The 22,167-nt window shown below is 39.6% G+C and overlaps 2 protein-coding genes across 2 annotated transcripts in view; both read left to right on the top strand.

Annotated features, from left to right (window-relative positions):
- LOC139945177 (uncharacterized) overlaps window positions 1-22,167 on the top strand; it is a 162,591-nt gene that overhangs the window by 9,331 nt on the left and 131,093 nt on the right. The window lies entirely within an intron of this gene.
- LOC139945179 (uncharacterized) overlaps window positions 6,350-22,167 on the top strand; it is a 54,832-nt gene continuing 39,014 nt past the window's right edge. The window contains exons 1-8 of the mRNA XM_071942469.1: window positions 6,350-6,485; window positions 7,702-7,804; window positions 14,117-14,503; window positions 15,877-15,996; window positions 16,787-17,179; window positions 18,145-18,261; window positions 19,648-19,767; window positions 20,816-21,175. Coding sequence (XP_071798570.1) covers window positions 7,735-7,804; window positions 14,117-14,503; window positions 15,877-15,996; window positions 16,787-17,179; window positions 18,145-18,261; window positions 19,648-19,767; window positions 20,816-21,175 — 1,567 coding nt within the window. The 5' untranslated portion in view covers window positions 6,350-6,485; window positions 7,702-7,734. The remainder of the gene's footprint in view (window positions 6,486-7,701; window positions 7,805-14,116; window positions 14,504-15,876; window positions 15,997-16,786; window positions 17,180-18,144; window positions 18,262-19,647; window positions 19,768-20,815; window positions 21,176-22,167) is intronic.

Below are 22,167 nucleotides of genomic sequence, written 5' to 3'. Positions count from 1 at the left end.
ATTCTGGATAGTATACTACGCGCGGTTGAATCGCCAAAGCACGCCCGCCACGGTATGATTTAGTTACGTGGACGGCTCGAAATCTAGACTACACTCTGCAAGCTACCATCGTCTTGGCAATCCTGCAGCGCTGTGTTAACTTTTTCATTGTTTTCTTCTACAGCTTTGTGTAGGACCAATCAGCGTGCGATCGTTGTAATAAATTAACATAGTGTATTAGTTGACCCCGGGGTCATTCATGTTATGATTACACGGCATTGGCAGCTCCGTGTTTGTCGTGGAGGAAAAATCGTAAGAAAATAGGAAATATTCACGATTATGAATGCTAAAGATGAACAAGTGAGCCGAAGCTATATTGATCTGCTATCTAGATGGCAATTAATGAACCACTATGTCAAAATATACCAGCTAGTGCCCTCTCTGCGGACGGTCTGGTTTTGCGATACACTCCGCCAGTTCTCGTGTGCTTCTCTCCTGCTTGCAGGCAGCAGTTGGACCATGGAGGTAGGATGTCCGGGTGTGAATAAACTATAGGGAACTAGAGCATGATACCACATACGACCAACGTTTGCAACTGAGCAAGTCATGGATCCCAAGTCATTATGTAACTGTCAGTGTCACAAAGTGGTGAGTGGAGAGAATCTTGTTTATATTGATCGAATCTGTATAGAATTAGAAAACGTAAAGTCATACATTTGTAAGTAGTCATTGTTTGTCATGTTTGAATACTTCAAAACTTGTTGTTATTTATGTAGGTAGACCTCCTTCCTGCTAAATAGCAGTGCTATTTCATCATGCGAAGCACAATTTTCTTGTGTCTCACTTATGGAAGGGCAGCTCGTAAAAGTATTGCCTCACCAAAATCCACTTCGCATTCGCGTTCGAAGGAAGTATGAGCCTACTCCTTGGTTTTGTTTCGGTTTGGAACAAACATAGCCCAGCTTTATGTGAGATTGGATTTGTCTGACTCGAGTCACCAACACTTCAATGCACACGGATACATATCCCTCGATTTGAAAATGGCTCATTGGCTGACATTTTTTTTTTTAACTTACATTTTTCTTCTGTGCACAAGCAATTAACACTTGTTTGCAGCTATAGTTGGGTTGATTGATGATCATAACCCTCGCTGGTCAACGGTTTAATATTAATAATCAAAACAGATATACATTTTACATCAAGCTTGATGCAGAAAAAGTTTAGCACAATGAGACCCAATATAGTCACTGAACTTATTCTATGATTTGTATTTGTTTCATTCTTCTGATAGGGCACATTTCCAGGAAAGGGGTCTGCTTTTAGAGAACTGCTGCATGCCCACCTTGGAGTACTGATACTTTTTAGGCCTCGTCTTGTCAGATGAATGGGTAGTCGACTGCTCTGCAATTAAGGAATGGAGTTCTTGATTCAAGAGAGACAAATCTGTGACAGAATCAAGATTCAAGCGTATATAATTGTGGAAGAGATATTTTGCTGTTTTGCAGAGGAAGTCTCAAGAGAAAAGGAAAAGATGGAACATCATATTAACTGTCAATCAAGAAAGACATATGTGAAGAACTGTACTCTACATTTTGCTGCAAAGTTCCACCACTGTATCACAATTTATTGTCGACATGTATCTTACCATACCAATACAGTGATTGACTTTCAAGATGAGTTTACATAGCTTTTTTAACACTGTGGGAACTGTGTGCATACTCTTAGCAACCGATGCTTTTGGACTGGAGTTGATGTTTGTCATTATTTTGAACACCAAGATGAAAATGTACAACATAAGTGGAAGAGTTGGGCGAGATGAGCAACATGGTCTTTCAACTGCCATAAACTATCTAAGACACAGAGAATCAGATGAAAACTGCATTGCACCCCACAATGTAGAAGAGTGGTCGTAGGCTCAGCCGCTCACACAAGTACATAGTACAAACAGTATTGTGTATAACTGCTGTGATACCTGTGCACTTTAAATGCTGCTGTGGGAAAGCCTGTGATTGGCGACTAGTGGTACGCACTACGAGTGATGTCGAAATCGCAACTAGTTATTGCTTAGTCGAGTTGCGACTGCCGTTATTCACCTACTCCGCAAATCAAGCCACCACAACAACTAAAATAGTTGCGACTATTCCTGCTTGCTGAAAAATTGTGTCGCTCACAGTCAAGACTTTTCATGACAACATATTTTACCTATGAAACACAACCAGACATCAGTAAGCCTGGGCCACTAGTGTAAGTTACTACTCGACTAGTCACACCTCAAAAAGTCATGACTACGACACTAGTCACGACTTGTTTGCCGCAGGGGCAATATGGTAAATTTCGTGCTTAGAGGATTGAAGGATTGTCACTGGTGTCACTGACTGTGTTTCGTAAGTAAATTATGTTGCCATGAATAGTCGTGAGCGATACAATAGACAGTTCACCAAACAGGAAGTTGTTATTATTTTTGTAGTACACGATTATTCAATTAGGAATTAAAAAAAGTAGTCGCAACACGACTAGTGATTTTAATAGTCTCGACTGTGCGACAAGTTTGACACTGTGTCGCACTAGTCGCCCAGCCCTAGACATAAAGTGACACAATCCTTAAATCCTTTCAGTGTGAGTTTTACTCTATTGCACCTGCAGCAAATAATACGTCGCAATGAATTTTGGGGCATGAAAAATGACTAGTGAGTTGAAGTTGCGACTATTTGAGGCACGAATAGTTGACAAGCAAATTTCACTAGTCGCTCAGGCTTTAATTGTGGGGTATCGTTGTTATAGCCTTTTTACAAACTTGATCATTTAATAGCCACTGTTCTGTGAAGAATTTGTGTTTGGCAATAAAGAAATCAATTTTATGAACAAGTAATTTGTGTTGGCCTTTATTTAGAAATAATTTTAATTAAACTGTATCAATTGTTTTTAGACACAATACATCATTGTTAATTATAACATACTGACTATTAGGTATTCATGTGATTGTGACACAATTAGTAGCCCTAAAGTTTAATACTTGGCAAAGTCATATGAGTCGATGCCTGAACGACAATTAAATTGTACATGTACTTAAATTGTACATGTACAGTGAATAGTGTTTGCTGTAGTAAAACTACTATATACGATAGTATCATGGAGGTTTCTACCTCCATGTGAGTATAATCATGTAGGTACCTCCATGGTATAATACATGCACTGAGGGTAGTTCGTCTGTCTGTGGGTCATGTGATCTGCCCACGACAAATCATTCGGGAAGTATAAAACCATGAAACAAACACGACACGTAACGAAGATGCAAGCATTTTGTTTCTTAATTCCTCATTAGTCAGTTTTCTCTCAGACATTCTGTAGTCGGCTATTCTTCAGAATAACGACAGTAATTATTATTTGGTTATCTGGGAAAAGGGGATGTAGAATTTAAATCCCTGCATTGCGTTTGTTTAGTATGGCTAGGCAAACCATACTATAGTATCACTAGTTCGGTTCGTCCCGTCCGTACGTACGTCCGACCGTGGCCCGACTTCATTTCATGCTGCTGGGCTCTGCCATGTTGTTCACATTATTGAATATGCATTACACAACCTTGACAACGGCCTTGTTTACATAATACGGCAACGCCCACAGTGCACGCAGCGCTGCAGAATTGCCAAGACGATGGTAGCTTGCAGAGTGTAGTCTAGATTTCGAGCCGTCCACGTAACTAAATCATACCGTGGCGGGCGTGCTTTGGCGATTCAACCGCGCGTAGTATACTATCCAGAATCAAGCACCATCGTCTTGGGCCAAGACTACCTAAATTACGGCGTTATAACGCCCTAATTGAGAAATAGGGCGTTATAACGCCTTAATTTTACGGCGTTATAACGCCCTATACGGCGTTATAACGCCCTAATTTACGGCGTTATAACGCCCTAATTGAGAAATAGGGCGTTATAACGCCCTAATTTTAAGGCGTTATAACGCCCTATTGGGGCGTAATAACGCCCTATTATTCCTATAAAAATAAATAAAAATAGCTAGCCTCCCTCGATGAAGTGATTTTTTCCCCAGACATTTTCATGATTGCCATCCGCTGCCCCCCCCCCCCCCTCATTGAGGAAAGACGAAAGGAAGTTGTTCATTGGTACAAACAGTGCCACAGCTTTAATCGGTGGGGGGGGGGTGGTTGGAGTAGAATCCTGGAGAAACTACTACAAGTTTCAAAACTTACATTAAAACGATATCAAATGCCGTATTGCCATTGTATGTAGTACATTTCCGATTGGAATTTTGTCGAAATCTCAAATCTTGTAATGTTATTACATGCTTATATGGGTCTATAGATTTTTTGGGGACAGGAATTAGGTTTCGGTTAATTCCTGATTTTCGGTGACATTCAATCAACCCCAAAAGTAAATTACCCTTCTGACTGAGCAGCACATTTCTATTTGGAATGTACAGACCATTCCTATCACGGTTCAAATTTGCTCTGAAAGAATTCCATAACGCAGTAAAAATTTGCACTAGAGGTTTCCTTTCATAAGGACTCTATCTATTATTATGAGGTCAGTGCATCACACAATTTTGCCCTTACATAGAACCCTTCTTCCTAGGAAGGTTTCTGTCGCACGGTTTTTTAAGCACAAAGTGTTTCCAGAAAATAAAAGTGCTTATAATTTAACTGTGATTTTTATTTTTTTATATATTTTTATTCTTGCTATAATATAATTTGTGTACATGACATAATTATTATCACCCTTCGTGATTAAGGACTAGAAAAATGATTGTTACCAAGGACCTTGCTTTTAGCTGATAGTTTTATGCTAACTTTAATCGATAGGCGTCGTTTCTGTGGAAATTATTTAATAAATATAATTTGTATGCTATCCCCATATTTTGTTTTTTAAAACGGATGCTAAATCTACAAGTTTTCATATTTTTTTCTGAATTCTTTGGCATAATATAATTACTATTATAAAGACAGATTGGCTGGAAAGCGCTGTTTTATTCTTTAACTTCTCCCTTTGGAAAACAACTTGTAGAAGAGTAGAATAATAACACGCTTTAGCCCTTAACTTATGAAGAAAATATAAAACACTTTACAAAACTTGAACACGATAACTAAAAACATTGGATCGGTCTATAATTGGTCTTTGAAAAGCGTTTGTAACCGTTTGTTATAAAAATGCATATGGGTAGAAACATGTTGTTACAAAGTAGAATACAATGATCCACCCAACAAGCCTCGCAAAATGCGCAGTTTTCCTTTACCTTGTGACTAACACGGTCGGCCATTTATGGGAGTCTAATTTTTGACTCCAACAATTAATGGCCGACCGTGTTAATTCGCAGAGTAAAAGGAAAACCACGCAATTTCGAGGCAAATTTGTATGGATCATTGTATTCTACTTTTAAAACATCTTTCTACCCATGTGCATTTTATAACAAACGGTTACAAACGCTTTTTATATATCAACTCGTCCGATCCAAGGCAACGTGTTCCTTATTTACAACTAATATGAGTTGCCCAACATGTTCAACATGCTCATCACGGTCATACAAAGAGTAGGAAAGGGGTCGGAGACCACGTGTGACTTTAAAAGGTTTTTAAAATACGCATCAATTTGAATGAACATTTTTGATAAGTAGTACTTTAGGGCGTTAAAACGCCGTAAATTAGGGCGTTATAACGCCGTATAGGGCGTTATTACGCCCTAATAGGGCGTTATAACGCCGTGAAATTAGGGCGTTATAACACCCTATTTCTCAATTAGGGCGTTATAACGCCGTAATTTAGGGCGTTATAACGCCGTATAGGGCGTTATTACGCCCTATTGCCCTAATAGGGCGTTATAACGCCCTACTGAAAAAGTGTTTATTTGTTGGCAGAGATCAGCCACCGTACTGTCCAGTTTATTTTTTTCCATGTCCAATGTCATCATTAGTCCCTTTTTCTTTTTCCCCTTTCCGTAATATTTTTCCAGCCCTTTTACAAATTTTACGTATGTTCCTATGTACGCGCGAAGTTACTAGACGCTCGCGCCGTGGCTGTGACATCACAATGGACGCCTGCACTCAATCACAAAGTTACTACACGCTCGCGCTTTGACTGTGACGTCATAAACAGCACTTGCCCCAACCCACGGGTACCCCGAAATTTACCCCAGGACGCATCATTTTAGCAGGGTGCGGGCACCACTTGCCAAACAACAATGGCGGCGCCCATGCGATTTAAGCGCTTTTATAATTTATAACACCCCTTACCAATATTCTGCCTTTTCATTGGTTTAGAGGGCGTCACATGATATGTCTTAGTTTTGCTAGACGACGGCCATGTGATAGCGCATCGGTTTGCCGTGCGCTAGTCCGAAAGACTAGCACACGGCGTGCAGTATCCAGACGTCCGTTGCGTGCACGAGGATGATAAATTAAAAGTCTGTAACCATTTCGGATTACATGACACTACATGCAGAGCACAGTAAAAGTTTTTGCAATCTGTATTCGCGTCGTCCGTGGATTGTAACATTCAGGTCTGTAAAGTCTGTACAGTATATTTAGAAATGTTTGGGGTGTTATAAAACAAATAATTGGCTGCTTTTACTCGTGCAATGGTTTAAACTATGACTCCTCGGTAATCCCCGGAGCTCCGGGGATCACCTCGGGGGTCATAGTTTTAACCATAGCACTCAAAGCAGTCAATATTTGTATAATAGATGGCGGTCAATAGACCTTATGCATTGACGTCATCCAGCCGCAATCTTAGAGGAAACACGGTGACGAAACAGTCGTGACGCACAGATTTGTACGCGCGGCGCACAGTATTGGCCAATGAACAACCCCTGTTTGACCTCTAGGTGAGGGCGCCCTACTGAAATGACGTAATGTGTTTAAGGTCTATAACGCCATATTGTGCAATCCATCTAATGTGTTACGGCCGTGTCCAAACGGTGACTTCGGCTACAGCTTTGGCTAGCTCAGGGCGTCTGCTAGTTGAAGAATAGGCAGATGGGCGGATCTAGCTAGCCGTAGCTGATGTAGCCGATGTCGGCGTTGCGGACACGGCCTTACTTTTCATCCACGAGCCATTTAATTTTTATTGTTTAGACTTTTCTTGCAAAAACAAAATCACTCGTATACTGATATAAATTTGAGTTGCAGTTTGTAGAATAAGGGAACCAATGTGTGGTGAAGAGGATTTCAACTAGTGGTTTAATCCCAACGAGGCCTGGTCCTTGATAATTTTTACCGATACGAAGTCGAGGTAAATTATCAAGAACCAGGCCTCGGCGGGTTTAAACCACTAGTTGAAAACCGATTCAACACACTTTGATTCCCATTCATAAATACCTATCGGTCTAGAACATCAACACTTTTGGTCAAAAAGTAAAATAAATGCAAACATTATAATTGTTCAATGATTTTTTTTCAACACAACACCCCTCTAGCTATGAAATGGTAAGGCCCTCCGCCGCCCTCGCGGGTAAATAACTCTTTTTAAGGGAATGCTGTGTGCGTCGCGCGTATCGCGTGATGTGGCACAACTGTCCCGGCCGTTGCTCTCGACCAATAGCGACAAGCTCGTGTGTCACGCCCATGTTCCAACACTTTTTACTGGTCATAAACAAAGAATTATACACACCCACGTGACGCGCTCTCCAGCAATAGGAATAGCGAAACTGTCTGAGAATCGTTAGAATAATTCTGTTTTATTCTGATGATGAATCTACACACTGCTTTAACTTACAGATCAGAGTTGATGACGTACACATAGTAAGTGACATGGGAGGCGTCCAGTTACGTCTCACTCGTGTGGCCTTTGCATTCATCTTGTGTGGATGCATGAGCTCCGGTAAGTAGTATTTGAAACTCGCATGGTGAGGAGGAGAGTGAGGTTTGCATATTTTTAATAAATTACAATGAGCATTGCCCGTTCGATCTCAGTCAATTTTTAGTGATTGATCGTAGCCTGAAAGGCCCGACCCTCAAAACACGGTGATAGAAAAACGGGTCTTATAGGAAAATGGTGTTTGAAGTTATGTATGGTGTAAACAATAAGATGTAAACGGAAATACTAAATAGTAAGTGCCGAGTTTCTGCGCTAGCTGCTGTTATTAAGTTGGCCCCTGTATAAGAGTTACTTAAAGGCATTGGACACTAAATAATTACTAACATAAAAACTGAATTGGTATCAATCAATGGAGAGCTGTTGATAGCATAAAATATATTGAGAAACGGCTCCCTCTGAAGAAACGTATAGTTTGCGAGAAAGAAGTAATTTTCCACTTTAAACATTTGAATTTGATTTCGAGACCTCAGATAGATTTTGCCGAAGTCAAACATCTGAAAAGCACACAACTTCAAATGCTTCCATTATTATCTCGCAACTTCGACCAATTAAGTTCAAGTTTTCACAGGTTTGTTATTTTGTGGGTATGTTGAGATACACCAAGTGAGAAGACTGGTATTTGACAATACCAATAGTGTCCAGTGCCGAAATGAACAGTTTACAAAATAGTCATTAAAAACATAACTATAATAAAATAAAAAAAATAAATAAAAAAATATTGATGTATAAACACATGACACAGAGACATGACGCACCGGATCGGTCGAGTTGATCACCAAAAAGCACCCGAGACCGTCCCCTACTTTAAACTGCATGCGGCCGGATAGATAATTCGAGAATAATCCACACAAACACCCCCCGAAACTGCACGGGCTTCCCCAACGTCGCGAACAAACACGGTCGGCCATTCCGTGGAGTCAAAATTTTGACTCAACAAAATGGCAGACCACGCCAGCTCACGACGCATAAAGAAAAACCATACAACCCCGAGGCATGCCTGCACGTAGTCTGGTTCCCAGACCCAAAAATCTCCGACTAGGCTCTGTCGAATTTAGGGTCCGGTATCACCCAGAATCACGTGACCAATAAGGAGGAATTCCTCCTCTTTCGAAGTTATCCGAAATGTTCCGAACGTGTTGTCGTCAACATTCGGACAGTATCGTTCATGTTCGGTACGGACTCGTAATGTCAGTCCAGACCTGTCGGCCTTTGATCCAGGAGTTTTTATGCCAGTTATTGCCAATGCAGGCGTTGTGCCTAAATAAAGCGTTGTTCAAAATATAAACCTGGGAAATCGCTCCGGGATCTGGTAAGTTTTTTGTCCTTTTTCTTCAAAAATATTTTTTCAAAGGTGTTTTGACTTGAGTGTTCATTAGACATTGATTGAGGATTAAGTTTCATGATTTTTAAAAGTGGTAAAAATGGAAAAAAATCTGGTGACTAGCTGTCGAAATTATACGTGTTGAACCAGATGTCATTAATTGACGATCAAGATAATCACGTAACCCTCCGGCCTGGCGGCCGTTGGGAGGAGGGTTACGTTATCGCAACTAGTAGTACGTGCAGACATGGTTTCCCTGGAGATGACCCCCGACCCTGACAAGTTGCGTCATGCTCTATTTTTAACCGTGGGTGATACCTGAACTAAGATTTTTAACAAGAGACGTCAAGGAATCTTTGGGCAGGGGACCAGACTAGCCTGCACGGACCACCATAATCCACTCCCAAACCATCCATCCAACCGCAAAGCATTCCATAACAAATGGGTCTCAAACGCCCTCCTAAGACCAACCCGCTCGATCCAAGGCAACGGATCCCATTTAAAAAGAGCTCACACACACAAAAACAAATTAAAACTAGACATATAGTGTTTGTGAACAAATACACAGCTGTTCCGTTTTTAATTTTCAATGTTCAAGGGGTCTTTAATTGAAAAGAAACTGAAGATGGGTTGCATGGTTCTTGAGATATGGTCCCACTTCCGTTTGACCCGGACGTAGAAGTCGACATGGGGTCATGGTAACCTAAAGCGAATCTCGAATGCCCAAGGAGTCTCTTACTGAAAAAAGTTTGAAAATCGATTGTATAGTACTTGAGATATGGTCCAACTTCCGGTTGACCTGGAAGTGGAGGTCAAGCTGAGGTCACGGTGTTTCAAAGTTTATTTTTAATATCTAAGGGGTCTAAAACTGAAAAAAGTTTGAAAATCAGTTGTATAGTACTGGAGATATGGTCCCTCTTCCGGTTGACCCGGAAGTAGAGGTCAACTTGAGGTCACGGTTTTTCCAAATTAATCTCCCAAGGAGTCTTTAACTACAAACAGGGTAAGAATCGGCCCTGTACTTCTTGAAATATTTTGCTACAAAGATTTTCCAATTAAATATGCAAATGAGGGTCACGTGGTTAACTAATTAAGATGTTAAAAAAAAAACCATTTTAAGTAAAGCTGATGTTTTAAGCTTCAATTTGGTATAAAAAACGCACTCTTTCCTCTTTCGTATTATGGTTTGGGAGATAAGGCTTTAAACAAAAAATGTTTACAAACTAATGCTTTGGTTTTCTTCCATTAAATATTTTTACTGGCAATAGAGGGCGGTAATAATAATAATAATAGACCGTTTTTATATAGCGCTTTTCACGCCGGAGGGCGTCTCAAATCGCTTCCGACAATATTACCCCTGGTCACCGGGCCTTAAATCATTCTTTAAACCATCTCAGCTCCCTGGGGAGTATACAGCCTGTGCGACAAATACATGCGCTACTCGGCTAAACCAATCACAAGAACCACCTCTGCCCTCACAGGTACCCATTTACCCCTGGGTGGAGAGAAGCAATTATAGTTAAGTGTCTTGCTCAGGGACACAAGTGTCACGACCGGGATTCGAACCCACACTCTGCTGAACAGAAGCATCAGAGCTTGAGTTCGGTGCTCTTATCCACTCGGCCACGACACCCCATGTATATGGTATGTAAGATGAGTTGTATTACTATCAACATCTCCTTTTTACTAGTCAAATGTTCAGTTTAAAAACAGGTTAAAAATCGGCCCGGTACTTCTTGAGGTATGGTGTTACAAAGATTTCCCAATTAAATATGCAAATGAGGGTCACGTGGTTAATTAATCAAGAATTTAAAAACAAGAGGAATTAAGCTTAGGTCCTAGTCTTAAATTTGATATATGAAATAACTCTTTTCAATTTATGGTTTAGGAGAATAGGCTGAAACAAAAAGCGTTTACAAAATTGCTATTGTTTTCTTTGATTAAATATTTTTACAGTCTCTAGAGGGCGGTATGTAATATGAGTGGTCTGTGTACTAGAGGAGATGTTATTACTAGTCAAATGTTCAATTGAAATGTTTATCTCAAAAAGTTCAATTAAAAAGTTTAATAAATGTAAATAAAACTAATATTTGACTCAGGATTGTTTGATTTGTTGGTTTCTTGAGTTTAATGCAGTAATTTAAGAGTCCAATGTCATGTCACAAAAAACTACATTAAGAATAAAATCCTTGTATTTGGTCAGTGGTTTGACTCTTAACGGCCACCAAACTCTGCGAGTGCGAGCTTGGAAGCACACAAACAAAAGAAATCTCTGCTTAGTAGTCTATTTCGCTTGACGTAAGCGCAGAAAACACTGCTTCTGCTTAGCACTGAATATTTGCTTCCAGAGCAGAGCATATTTGGCCCATTCGCACAGGATTTTTCAGTATGCAAGTTCCCATCATGAAATTTACTACTCGACTAGTCGCACCTCAAACCCAACTACGACACTTGTCGAGATAAATTACGGATTCTCAAGATTTGTGCCGCAATGTGCTGCAAGTGTTGCGATTAGTAGTAAGCAACACAACTGTTTCACCAAACAGGTAGTCGGGACTAGTTTTGTAGTCAACGTGTGGGCATGATTATAATGGAGTAGAGAAAAACAGTAGTCGCGACTCAAATAATAGAGAGGTTTCGCAAGTGTACAGATAAACATACAGATACCGATACGTCGACACTTTGTGTGTTCAAGTGATGCGTATCCGCGACTATCGTATTTTGCATATTATACGTTCGTACAGGATACGGGAGCTTATACACGTCATAGATAATGCATACTGTTTTGCAGATTTTTAGTTGTATTTTTGTCCTCGATCAAAAATATTTCCCACGGAATAGCTTTCACATCGTGCTTGATATAGATAGAAATTGTTTAGTCATTTGCAAGTAAAAAGATGAGAAAATGTAGTGTTTAAAACACGGGGTCTCTAATCGGTCATGTATGTCAGAAAAACACTCATGATGAATGCGAGCGCACTCAAGTGTAACATACCTATAGTTTGCGAAACAAAATTCAACACATGGCTGATGTGACGGTTACGGTTATCATATCCGTATCTGTATCTGTATCCGCACGCTTGCGACACCTCTCTAATAATTTGTAGTCGCGACTTTAACACTTAAGCACACTAGTCGCCCCGGCCTACTTTTGCACAACTAATTATAAAGCACGGTTGTCCTGTGAATGCAAATCAAATTTTTAAGTCACAGTTTTTGTAGTGACAGTTTCATAGGAATTGAGCACAATAAGTCAACTGTAGTAAACTTTTTGTTGCGAATTGTGACGCTCAAGAACACATTCCCTGCTAAGCTGTTAATTACGCTTAGCGTAAGCACAATTCCTTGATTACGTAAGCGCTGCGTTTCTTCCTTTAAAAAGTCATTGGCACAGGACCAGACCAAACTACATAGCTTTTAAAACACAAAAAGCAGCTAAACACAGCAAATACCATTCCTCATTATGTACAAGTCGTGAATCCAGGTATTCTGCTCAATTTCTGCATTTTTATAAAGCAAAATGTTATGCCTATTTATTATAAGCAGCTCTATACAAATGAATACCCATACAAATAACCCACTCAACCACAAGAGAAACGTCAGCATAATAAAATCGCTGCTTTTGTATTCCTGCCAAAGAGTTTTTGTATGTCATGGTATAATTTCCGAAAAGAAAGCGAAATACTTGAACTAGTTTAGGCAAATGGTCCCCGGCGCAAACAAGGTGACTTCACCCGTAAATGATTCCAAATCCCAGGCGTTCTATTTTCGTCGTCCACGCTCGTCGCCTGAAACGAACCCGGTCAACTCGGTCCCAAACCAACTCAGTCCCAGTCATACGTTGACAGTTTTTTCACTCATTTCTCAAAAACGAACCCGGTCAACTCGGTCCCAAACCAACTCGGTCCCAGTTAAACGTTGACAGTTTTTTTCACTATTTCTCAAAAACTACAACACCACAGCAAGTAATATTTTAAGGGAAGCTTTCAACTATCATTATCTTCAAATTGTTTAAGTTTAGTGTAAATCTATGGACGTGAACGATGGTGAGTCGTCGTCGTAAAAAACCCCTATTCAATTACGCACGTTCGTTAAACGAAAACCCTACACATTCGTGTGCAAAGCATATTGGTCCAGAACTCGGTTAGGAAACGAATAAATAGAGACTTCGCTGTGGTCCAGAACGTAAGTAGAAAAACATGAAAAGGAGACTTGAGTAGACTCCGCTCAAGAAGTCACAACTCATGATAGGTACTACTGTATGGCATTTACCATAGAGAATGTTTTAACAATAAAATGGAAGTGACTGCATCCAGTTATATTCAAATGAGTAGACTCCTCTCAAGAAGTCACAACTTATGATAAGTACATACTGCATAGCATTTACCATAGAGGTTTTTAACAATAACGTGGAAGTGACTGCATCCAGATATATTCAAATGCAGATTACGTGTTAATTAATTAAGATTGTTTACATTTTTTACATTTAGAGTAAAGCTTATGTTCTAAGCTTCAATTTGATATATGATTTAACTCTCTTGACTTTATGGTTTAGGAGATTGGGCTTTAAGAAAACACGTGTACAAATGCTATGGGGTTTTAGGTGGAAACAAAGAATAATAATAATAAAAATAATAAAAATCTCGACGAAAACAATAGCTGTTCCGACTGGATCGGAACAGCTAAAGAGCACAAAAACAATTTGATATGATTAGAAAACCAACCATTGCTCATTTAGAAAATCCAATATAATTGTCATTAAAGTTACAGCAATGATTACTAATGAGACTGAGAAACCGCTACATGGCAACAAATAAAGAAATGGCAAATCACAGTTGGCAAGAACACATTAAATATAGTTCATGTGTCACGGTATTTTAGCATTTCGGCTGGTAATCTAATTCTGGTTAGCACTATATTCTTGTGCGAAGCTTCGTTTTTGTTATTTTAGCAGCTCTTATAAAATGTTGTCCTTGGTCGTTCTACCACTTTAGCGCAACTGTGTCCGACTGTCGTCTCACGAAACGTCGGCATCGATAGAACCCAAGCCGTCGTGGTATCCTCAGATGAAATAGACCAGCCACCAGCCAACTGCACATCAGCAACATTGGAACTGAATTTCATCATCAAAGATAATGGTTTCCTGACGTCCATAGACATATTTGAACTTCGAAGCGACCATCCAGATCTGGAGCTAGTGGTTGAGTTTTTTCCATTTGGTTACGGTTTTCCCGTGCGAGAGGACACCTACAAACGTGTTATCATTGAATCGGACTATGGGACACCTAGATTGCGTTTGACGCTCAAGAGGAGAGTGGGGGAAGGTCATGTCAATGGAAGTTACAGTTTTCAAGCTGGAGTGTCGCTGATCAGCGAAGCAGGTAGGACCAGCCGTAACTTAGTGTTTTTGATAAACTTATAACACGTGTAGACCTAAGTAAAAAAAAATAAGGGCAATTACATTTTATTTACAGAATACATATACATCACAATAAATTCTCAGACAGGGGTGAAAGGGAGGGGATGGGGAGTTATTCACCAAAGTGTTTATGTTTAGTCGAAAGGGTTGGACTGTCTTGAGTTGATGAATCCAGTGTGGTTTTCTATGCCTGCGATGTATGTCATCACCAATGCAAGCCTCAATCATAGGCAGTTCAAAATCCTTGACGCCGTGATTTGGGCCGTTGAACTGGATACTGTTTCTGGATCTTTATGAAAGAGACATGGTCTGCAAAGCGATGACTGAGTTTGGTCTTAGTATTTCCCACATTGTAGCCCACATCTCTTACATGATATTACATAGACTACATTGGGTGTGTTACATTTTGCGTCGGTGTCGGTTGTATGAAGAGCCAGAGATATGACTTTTTACCTTAACATCTACTTGGGCGGAAAGTTTTTAACGGAGATGCTTTTTTAACTTGTTTATAAGGCGTTTTTTAACCATTGAAATGTAATGTTGATAATGTCTACACGTCTGAAATTTTCGTAATTACCAGTTATACCAATTAACAAATTAGTCCCCAACCTCAAGGTTTAAAAAAAAAAAAAAAAAAATCTGCAACAAAGCGGCGATACAAATTGGAGCTCCCAACTATGACGTAACATGAGTGATTACGAATCTTTCAGAAAAGCGTTGGATAAGTATATTCGAAATGATTGGTTTTTTTTGTACACAAATAAAATCTATTCATAGTCATATGACTCAATTTCCTTACTGACTGATTTGTTGATGAAATTCATCAAAGTTCACGAATTGTGACAATTTCGTTCAAGCAGGTCTCTATAAAGTGGGGCTTGATGTAGAGAAGCGATCTACATTTGGAACGGATACATTTTGTGAAAACCCAGTATTTCTGTTGAGTTTGGCCCTTAGGATGTCACCCGAGTTTTTAGGGTGGCGTAATGCAACCATGGGGACCTCAAGGATCGCCGAGTGTAATCTGTTGTTTGAGGAGGGAATTTAACAGTCATATTCATTTAGGGATTGTGGAAAGTTGAGTGCGGAATGTACATTGTATCCAATGATATCGTAATATAGGCTCTGTAAAGCCAATACCTGTTATTCTTAAAGACAGAGGACCAGTCTACGGATTTCCCTGCTCCCGTAAGCGCCGACTCTGTGTGCGGTAAGCTGAGCCATGAATTTGGCCCCGGTCGGCCTCTGGATTGGACCGGCTATGAGACAATTATGAATACATTACAACCTTTTTATTCCTAACAAATAATTCACATTAATTTCTCGTTGAAACAGATTGTGGAGATTACTTTAGTTGCCAGCGGGAGGACTTACTGCAGGTTTGCCTTTACCCAAGCGCAGTGTGTGATGGTCATATTCATTGCAACAATGACTACTCCGACGAAATCAATTGCGGTAAAAATAAATTTGTTGGTTTGCTTTTGTATAACGCGGAAGCCTAAAGTGTCAAACTGTTTCAATAAAAGTTCGGCAATGCTCAACGTACAATTTGTGGGTGAACACAATCAACACCGTAATTTTGTTACCATTTGCGAATTTTGTCACCACCACCCCCCCCCCCACCCCCCCCCCCCCAAAAAAAAGATGATAAAACAAATTCTAAGAACAATATTATTTTTAATGTAATATAATAATTTATACATAATTAAGTACATTTTTTTCTCGTTTTTTTTTCTTCAAAATGTGTAACATTGATATTTAATTTAAAAAATATCTTTATATTAGATAAACGGAACATTTCGGGCACTCGTTGAATACGATGTATTAGCATCGCAGGGTGAATATTTATGCCTCACCTTAGCGATGACCAAACACCTGGGATGTTTTTTTTTTACCGCGCTATTCAAATAAATAAATGTGTGCATCGAGGTTTCTAAAAACTATTAAAAAAAATAAGAATAATTGCTGCAAAATAAAATGTGTGTGCTTTCATGATGCCTGACAAAAGGCTTCAGACCAGAACTCTTTTTAGCTTCAAATAATATTTATTTTTATAGAAATGACTTTTAAAACAAAAACGTTACTTTAGAAGAAGTCGTTTCTCACAACGTTTTGTACTATCCACAGCTCTCAGTTGCTCGTTATTATAACCAAGGAAGTTTTACTGCTGAAACTTGGAGTAACTAATCAGCGTGTCCGATGCCTTTACTAACCCGCCCCATTCTTCTCGTTTCATTCTAAACAGACTATTGCGGAAAGAGGAACTTTGACCTTGAGATCAACCAAGAGGTCAGCATTCAGAACCCAGACGTCACATCATCAACTTGTTCTTGGCAATTCAAAGCACCACCCTTTAGCCGGATGCTACTTCGATTTGCAAACTATGACGTATTTTGGGGTTCTGTGCTCGTAGTCTCTTTATCAAACGTTACCACTCAAGATGCAGTGCATCGCGGCAACCATCCCGATTATGTCATCTACCAAATTAGCTCTCACGGCTCGAGCATCCCCAGAGAAAGAGCTGTGAAAAACGATTCTGTATGGGTGATTTTTTCAAACGCCCGAATCGTGAACCTTCAGCAACCACCGTATAAACCGTCGGTATTTAGTCTACATGTCACGGCCTTAAATGAAAGTGGTAAGTGAAATTTATATTTGATATGATATTTGATATGCTATTTTCCAAATTTGTATGACGTTTTTGTCTTTGCACCCTTTTGTGCTTTTGTTATTTTTATTGTCTAATGTAGATTGCGTTTTAGTGCTCCGCAGGCTTGTTCTCGTTGTAGTCAGATTTGTATTGCATATTCTTTGTATGTACTGTTTGCCTGAAAATAAATAAATAAATAAATAAGAACTAAATCCATAATAGTGTTGTGTTGAAAAAAAAAGAAAAAAAAATCGTTTAAATTTCACTATACAGTACATACAATACCCCACATTTCCTTTTCCCCCTCCCCATTTTACTAACATTTGCTTACCCAGCCCCAATTTCCCCATGTGATCGACATGCACCTCTCATTGTAATGTTTTCAACCAACTGCAAACACTGAGGTGTTAAAGTTAACAACATGGGTGTTGAAAAAAACCCAGTAGTTTATGCTACTACAACAATACTGGTGTGTTGTTTTTACACCCTATTCGGATATCTCTTTGGCAACACCCATTGTGTCAATGTAAACACCCCATTTTTTCTCCTTTTTTTTATATTTTTTTTTACGCAAGTCGCCTGACACACAAGGCCTGAAGGCCACTTCAAGGTGTGGGCTACAATGATTTTTTCCAGAGGCCGTTGCCACCTACTCCTAGGGCTGAAACAGGGTTAACCCCTTTACAGTCCATCCGGATGTAGGCTTGGGTATCATCAACTCGATGCAGTGTATACCAACTTTCTACTTTCAGCCCATTCCTTTCAACATGTTCACTTCAGTAAGTTGCAAAAAGAAATACAAGCCAATTAAATGGATTGAACCTCAACACCACGACGGCACAAAGTTGATGACGTGTCATACTGACTTCATTACGTGTCGAATTATTAGATTTTTAAAGTTGAAAAATATTAACACAACAAACATGATTCATTTATTTATTTTCTTGTGACAGTCACGTGTAGCGAAGATGAGTTTCTATGCGACACTGGCATTCAGTGTATATCGAACAATACGAGATGTGATGGTCTGCCCAACTGCGATGACTATTCTGATGAGATAGGTTGCAGTGGTAAGCATTTTTAATAGGGGCAATGATAGTCAAACACACAAAAACCCAAACTGGAACCCATATTTTTGTAAGTATGTTGTTGCGGATTCGCCATCCGTTATTATAATTACTTATCCACCATCGCTATAACTGGTTCATAAACAAATATTACGGATGATCAAATCAGCTATTGTAACATTCTTCCCCTAGTGCACATTTAACACAGTATTGGCACACCTTATGACAATGTGATTATCTGTCAAACTGATATAAATTTGTTCTATATGCATATCCCTTGAAATTGTGTTTTTGTCCGTTTACCTTGTGAACTAGACATGGTCCGTAAATTTGTTGAGTCAAAAACCTGGTAAACAAAAAAATGGCCACACACTTTAAAGGGACATTTATGTCAATCTTCTAAGGTAAACCCTCATCATTAAAGGATCACGTTGCCTTGGATCGGTCGAGTTGGTCTTTTAAAAGCGTTTGAAACCGTTTGTTATGAAATGCATATGGTTAGAAAGACGTTTTAAAAGTAGAATATAATGATCCACACAAGTATCACTCAAAATTGCACGGTTTTCCTTTTACCTCGTCGACTAACACGGTCGGCCATTTATGGGAGTCAAATTTTTGACTCCCATAAATGGCCGACCGTGTTAGTTCGTGACGTTAAAGGAAAACCGTGCAATTTTGAGTGATACTTGTGTGGATCATTATATTCTACTTTTAAAACGTCTTTCTAACCATATGCATTTCATAACAAACGGTTTCAAACACTTTTTATAGACCAACTCGTCCGATCCAAGGCAACGTGTTCCTTTAAGAGCACTGTTGTAAGATGTTCTGCTTTAAAGCCATTATTTACTTGGTACAGAAAAAAAAAAAGTTCACAGATTTACAAACAATTTTCAGGGTTTACAGAAGGTAATGGTGAAAGAATTCTCTTGAAATATGGTTCCATGAAATGCTTTACTTTTTGAGAAAACATTAAAACAATATAAATTCTCGTTAGCGAGAATTACGGATTTATTTTAAACACATGTCATGACACGGCGAAACGCGCAGAAACAAGAATGGGTTTTCCCGTTATTTTCTCCCGACTCCGATGACCGATTGAACTTAAACTTTCACAGGTTTGTTATTAATTGTATATATTAGTTGTGATACACGAAGTGTGGGACTTGGGCAATACTGTTTACCGAAAGTGTTTAATGGCTTTAATATATAAGAGGTAAGTTTGGCCAGGTCAAGTGATCTTGTTGTAACGGGAGTCGACTGTAAACATTTTACTTTAAAAATATATTTATATTCTTTGAGATCAAATGCTTTTTACAGCCCAAAGCGCCAAATCCGAAGGCATTGTGTTCCCAATAACCACATCGTCCGTTCAAACCCAACCTATAGATATGTGCCAACCAACGGAGTTTACGTGTAAGCACTATTCTTATGAGCGGTGTTTCTCTTCAAGCATCATTTGTGACAGCAGCAAGCAATGCGACGATCTGCGGGATCAAATTGGCTGTGGTGAGTGGTTTTGAGCAGTTTTAACCATCAGATGTTTTTTTTTTAATGCTACACAGATGAAGGCGTGCCGAAGGGCAAATTACTAACCCTCTCCTTAAGGACATGGGGCTTAGTAGCCTTGTCATTTTGGCTGCAAAGTGCCGATGGAATTGTCCCCATTGTGTTCTCGAAATCCCATGAATAGTTTAGAAAAGGTTGTTTTCGTGTGTTATTATTATTGTTTTGTTCTGCATTAAAATCAAGTAAATAACCATCAAATATCTAAAAACAGCTTATATTTCCATCCAGGTCCTTAAAAACACGAATCCAAACAATCAAATAAAATAATGTAAAATTGCAGGGTAGAAAGCGACAATGGAAATAAAATGTGTTCGAGACTGGTACAAATTTGATGGCGAGGCGAGATGATCATAATGCTTAACTGGCCCCTTTTAACCCTCTGGCGCATCATTCCTTACCTGGGAGCCCTTATTTGCAGGCCTCGACAAAGTGCAAAAGTGGCCATGGTTAACTTTGGTGAACACAAAATGGTCCAAAAGTTGACAGATAAAGGTCCCCTAGAGTGGATAAAAAAAAATGGGCTGAGTATTTAATTTTATTTAAAAACGGCCTTCTAAATAGGGGTTCATGCCACATTGTAAGGTTAAATTGATACAAAAAATGCTAGAACATTGGATGTTTGTTAGGAAACAGATTCCTTTCCAGAGTTCCAGTTAATATAAAACATTAGGATTATTTATTACTTTTATGTTCAAGTGGTGGCAGCACCATTCCTGCATCACAACATACCATGTAATCACCAGGGCCCAATTTCATGACTTGCCGCAATATTCTGCGCTAGCTGTTTAATCAAAATATTACATACACGTACGTAGACATTGTGTACAAGCAAAAGTTCCCTGCTAACTCATGAACTATGCTTGAATTAACCGCGGAATTCTAAGCTTCCGTAAGCACCGACTCTTTGCTTTTGGTAAACAGATCCATGAAATCTGCCATGTAGTATTGAATAAAGAGCCCACATTCGACCATGCTTTAATTTTTGTAGCCCCATCATGTGGGAGTCACGTCATTCAACTACAACAAGATCAAACCCATCAGCTGCTATCTCCAAATGCTCCAGCATCATATCCTAATCATATCACATGCATCTGGTTCATCACGGCACCTCCGGGAACAGCAGTTTTCATCCACACCCTAAAATTCAACATCTACGCAGCTATTCTAAGGGTTGGAAATGGACGACTGGTTGACCAGACTCGTATTATTTGGGAAAGGAGGGGAGGGACAGCACCCCTTACTGCTTCATCAGAAGGGAACAAAGTCTGGGCTACCTTGGAGGGTTATAGAAATTATCTAGTCGAGAATGCGTACTTCATTCTAGAACTATCTGTACTTGATCAGTTAGGTAAGTTGGTCTAAAATGCGGACAGTTTTCAGTGTAGACTCTGCAAGTTACCACCATATACAACATATCGTAATGCAACTACTCCAAAGGATGATAGTGTTCATCTTTTATTTCCACAAGGCGCAGCTGAATAAAAGCGCTGACTGCTCCGGAGGTCACCCAGGGAGTCGTTTTTTTAACAACAGCAAAAGTAAACGCAGTCAATATTAAGGGATAACACACAAAGTGTTGTGCCTACACCTCAAGGTATCAAGAAGCTGCTGCATGTAGCTATGGGTATTGTACATCGGTTGCTATAAGATATTCATTGCTTGCAGCATGTTTTGTAGTGTTTCGAATAAAAACTAAGATATCAAGACGTGCTCTAAACGAGCCAAAAGGCAGAATCTTTTTATTATAGAGGTTATTTCCATTAATTGTGAAATTCAATTGTGAAGAGGCTATGATTTACGTATGAAATAAAACCCAGAACTCTTAAGACACGGTTACCCCAACCGGAGTACCGGTTATCCCAACCAGAATCCCGGTTATCCCAACCGGAATCTCGGTTATCCCAACCAGAATCCCGGTTATCCCAACCAGAATCCCGGTTATCCCAACCAGAATCCCGGTTGTCCCAACCGGAATACCGGTTATCCCAACCAGAATCCCGGTTATCCCAACCAGAATACCGGTTATCCCAACCAGAATACCGGTTATCCCAACCAGAATCCCGGTTATCCCAACCGGAATATCGGTTATCCCAACCAGAATCCTGGTTATCCCAACCGGAATACCGGTTATCCCAACCAGAATCCCGGTTATCCCAACCGGAATATCGGTTATCCCAACCAGAATCCCGGTTATCCCAACCGGAATATCGGTTATCCCAACCAGAATCCCGGTTATCCCAACCGGAAAACAGGTAAATAGAATCCTGATTGATCCAACCTGAATCACGGTTGATCCCGGCGGAATCACTGTTATTTTAACCGGAGTCCCGGTTAACCCAG

This window comes from Asterias amurensis, chromosome 12, assembly GCF_032118995.1.
Source record: "Asterias amurensis chromosome 12, ASM3211899v1".
In the NCBI taxonomy this organism is placed as follows: Eukaryota; Metazoa; Echinodermata; class Asteroidea; order Forcipulatida; family Asteriidae; genus Asterias; species Asterias amurensis.
Note: the sequence above shows the minus strand (reverse complement) of the source record. Positions and strands in the feature narration are given on the sequence as shown.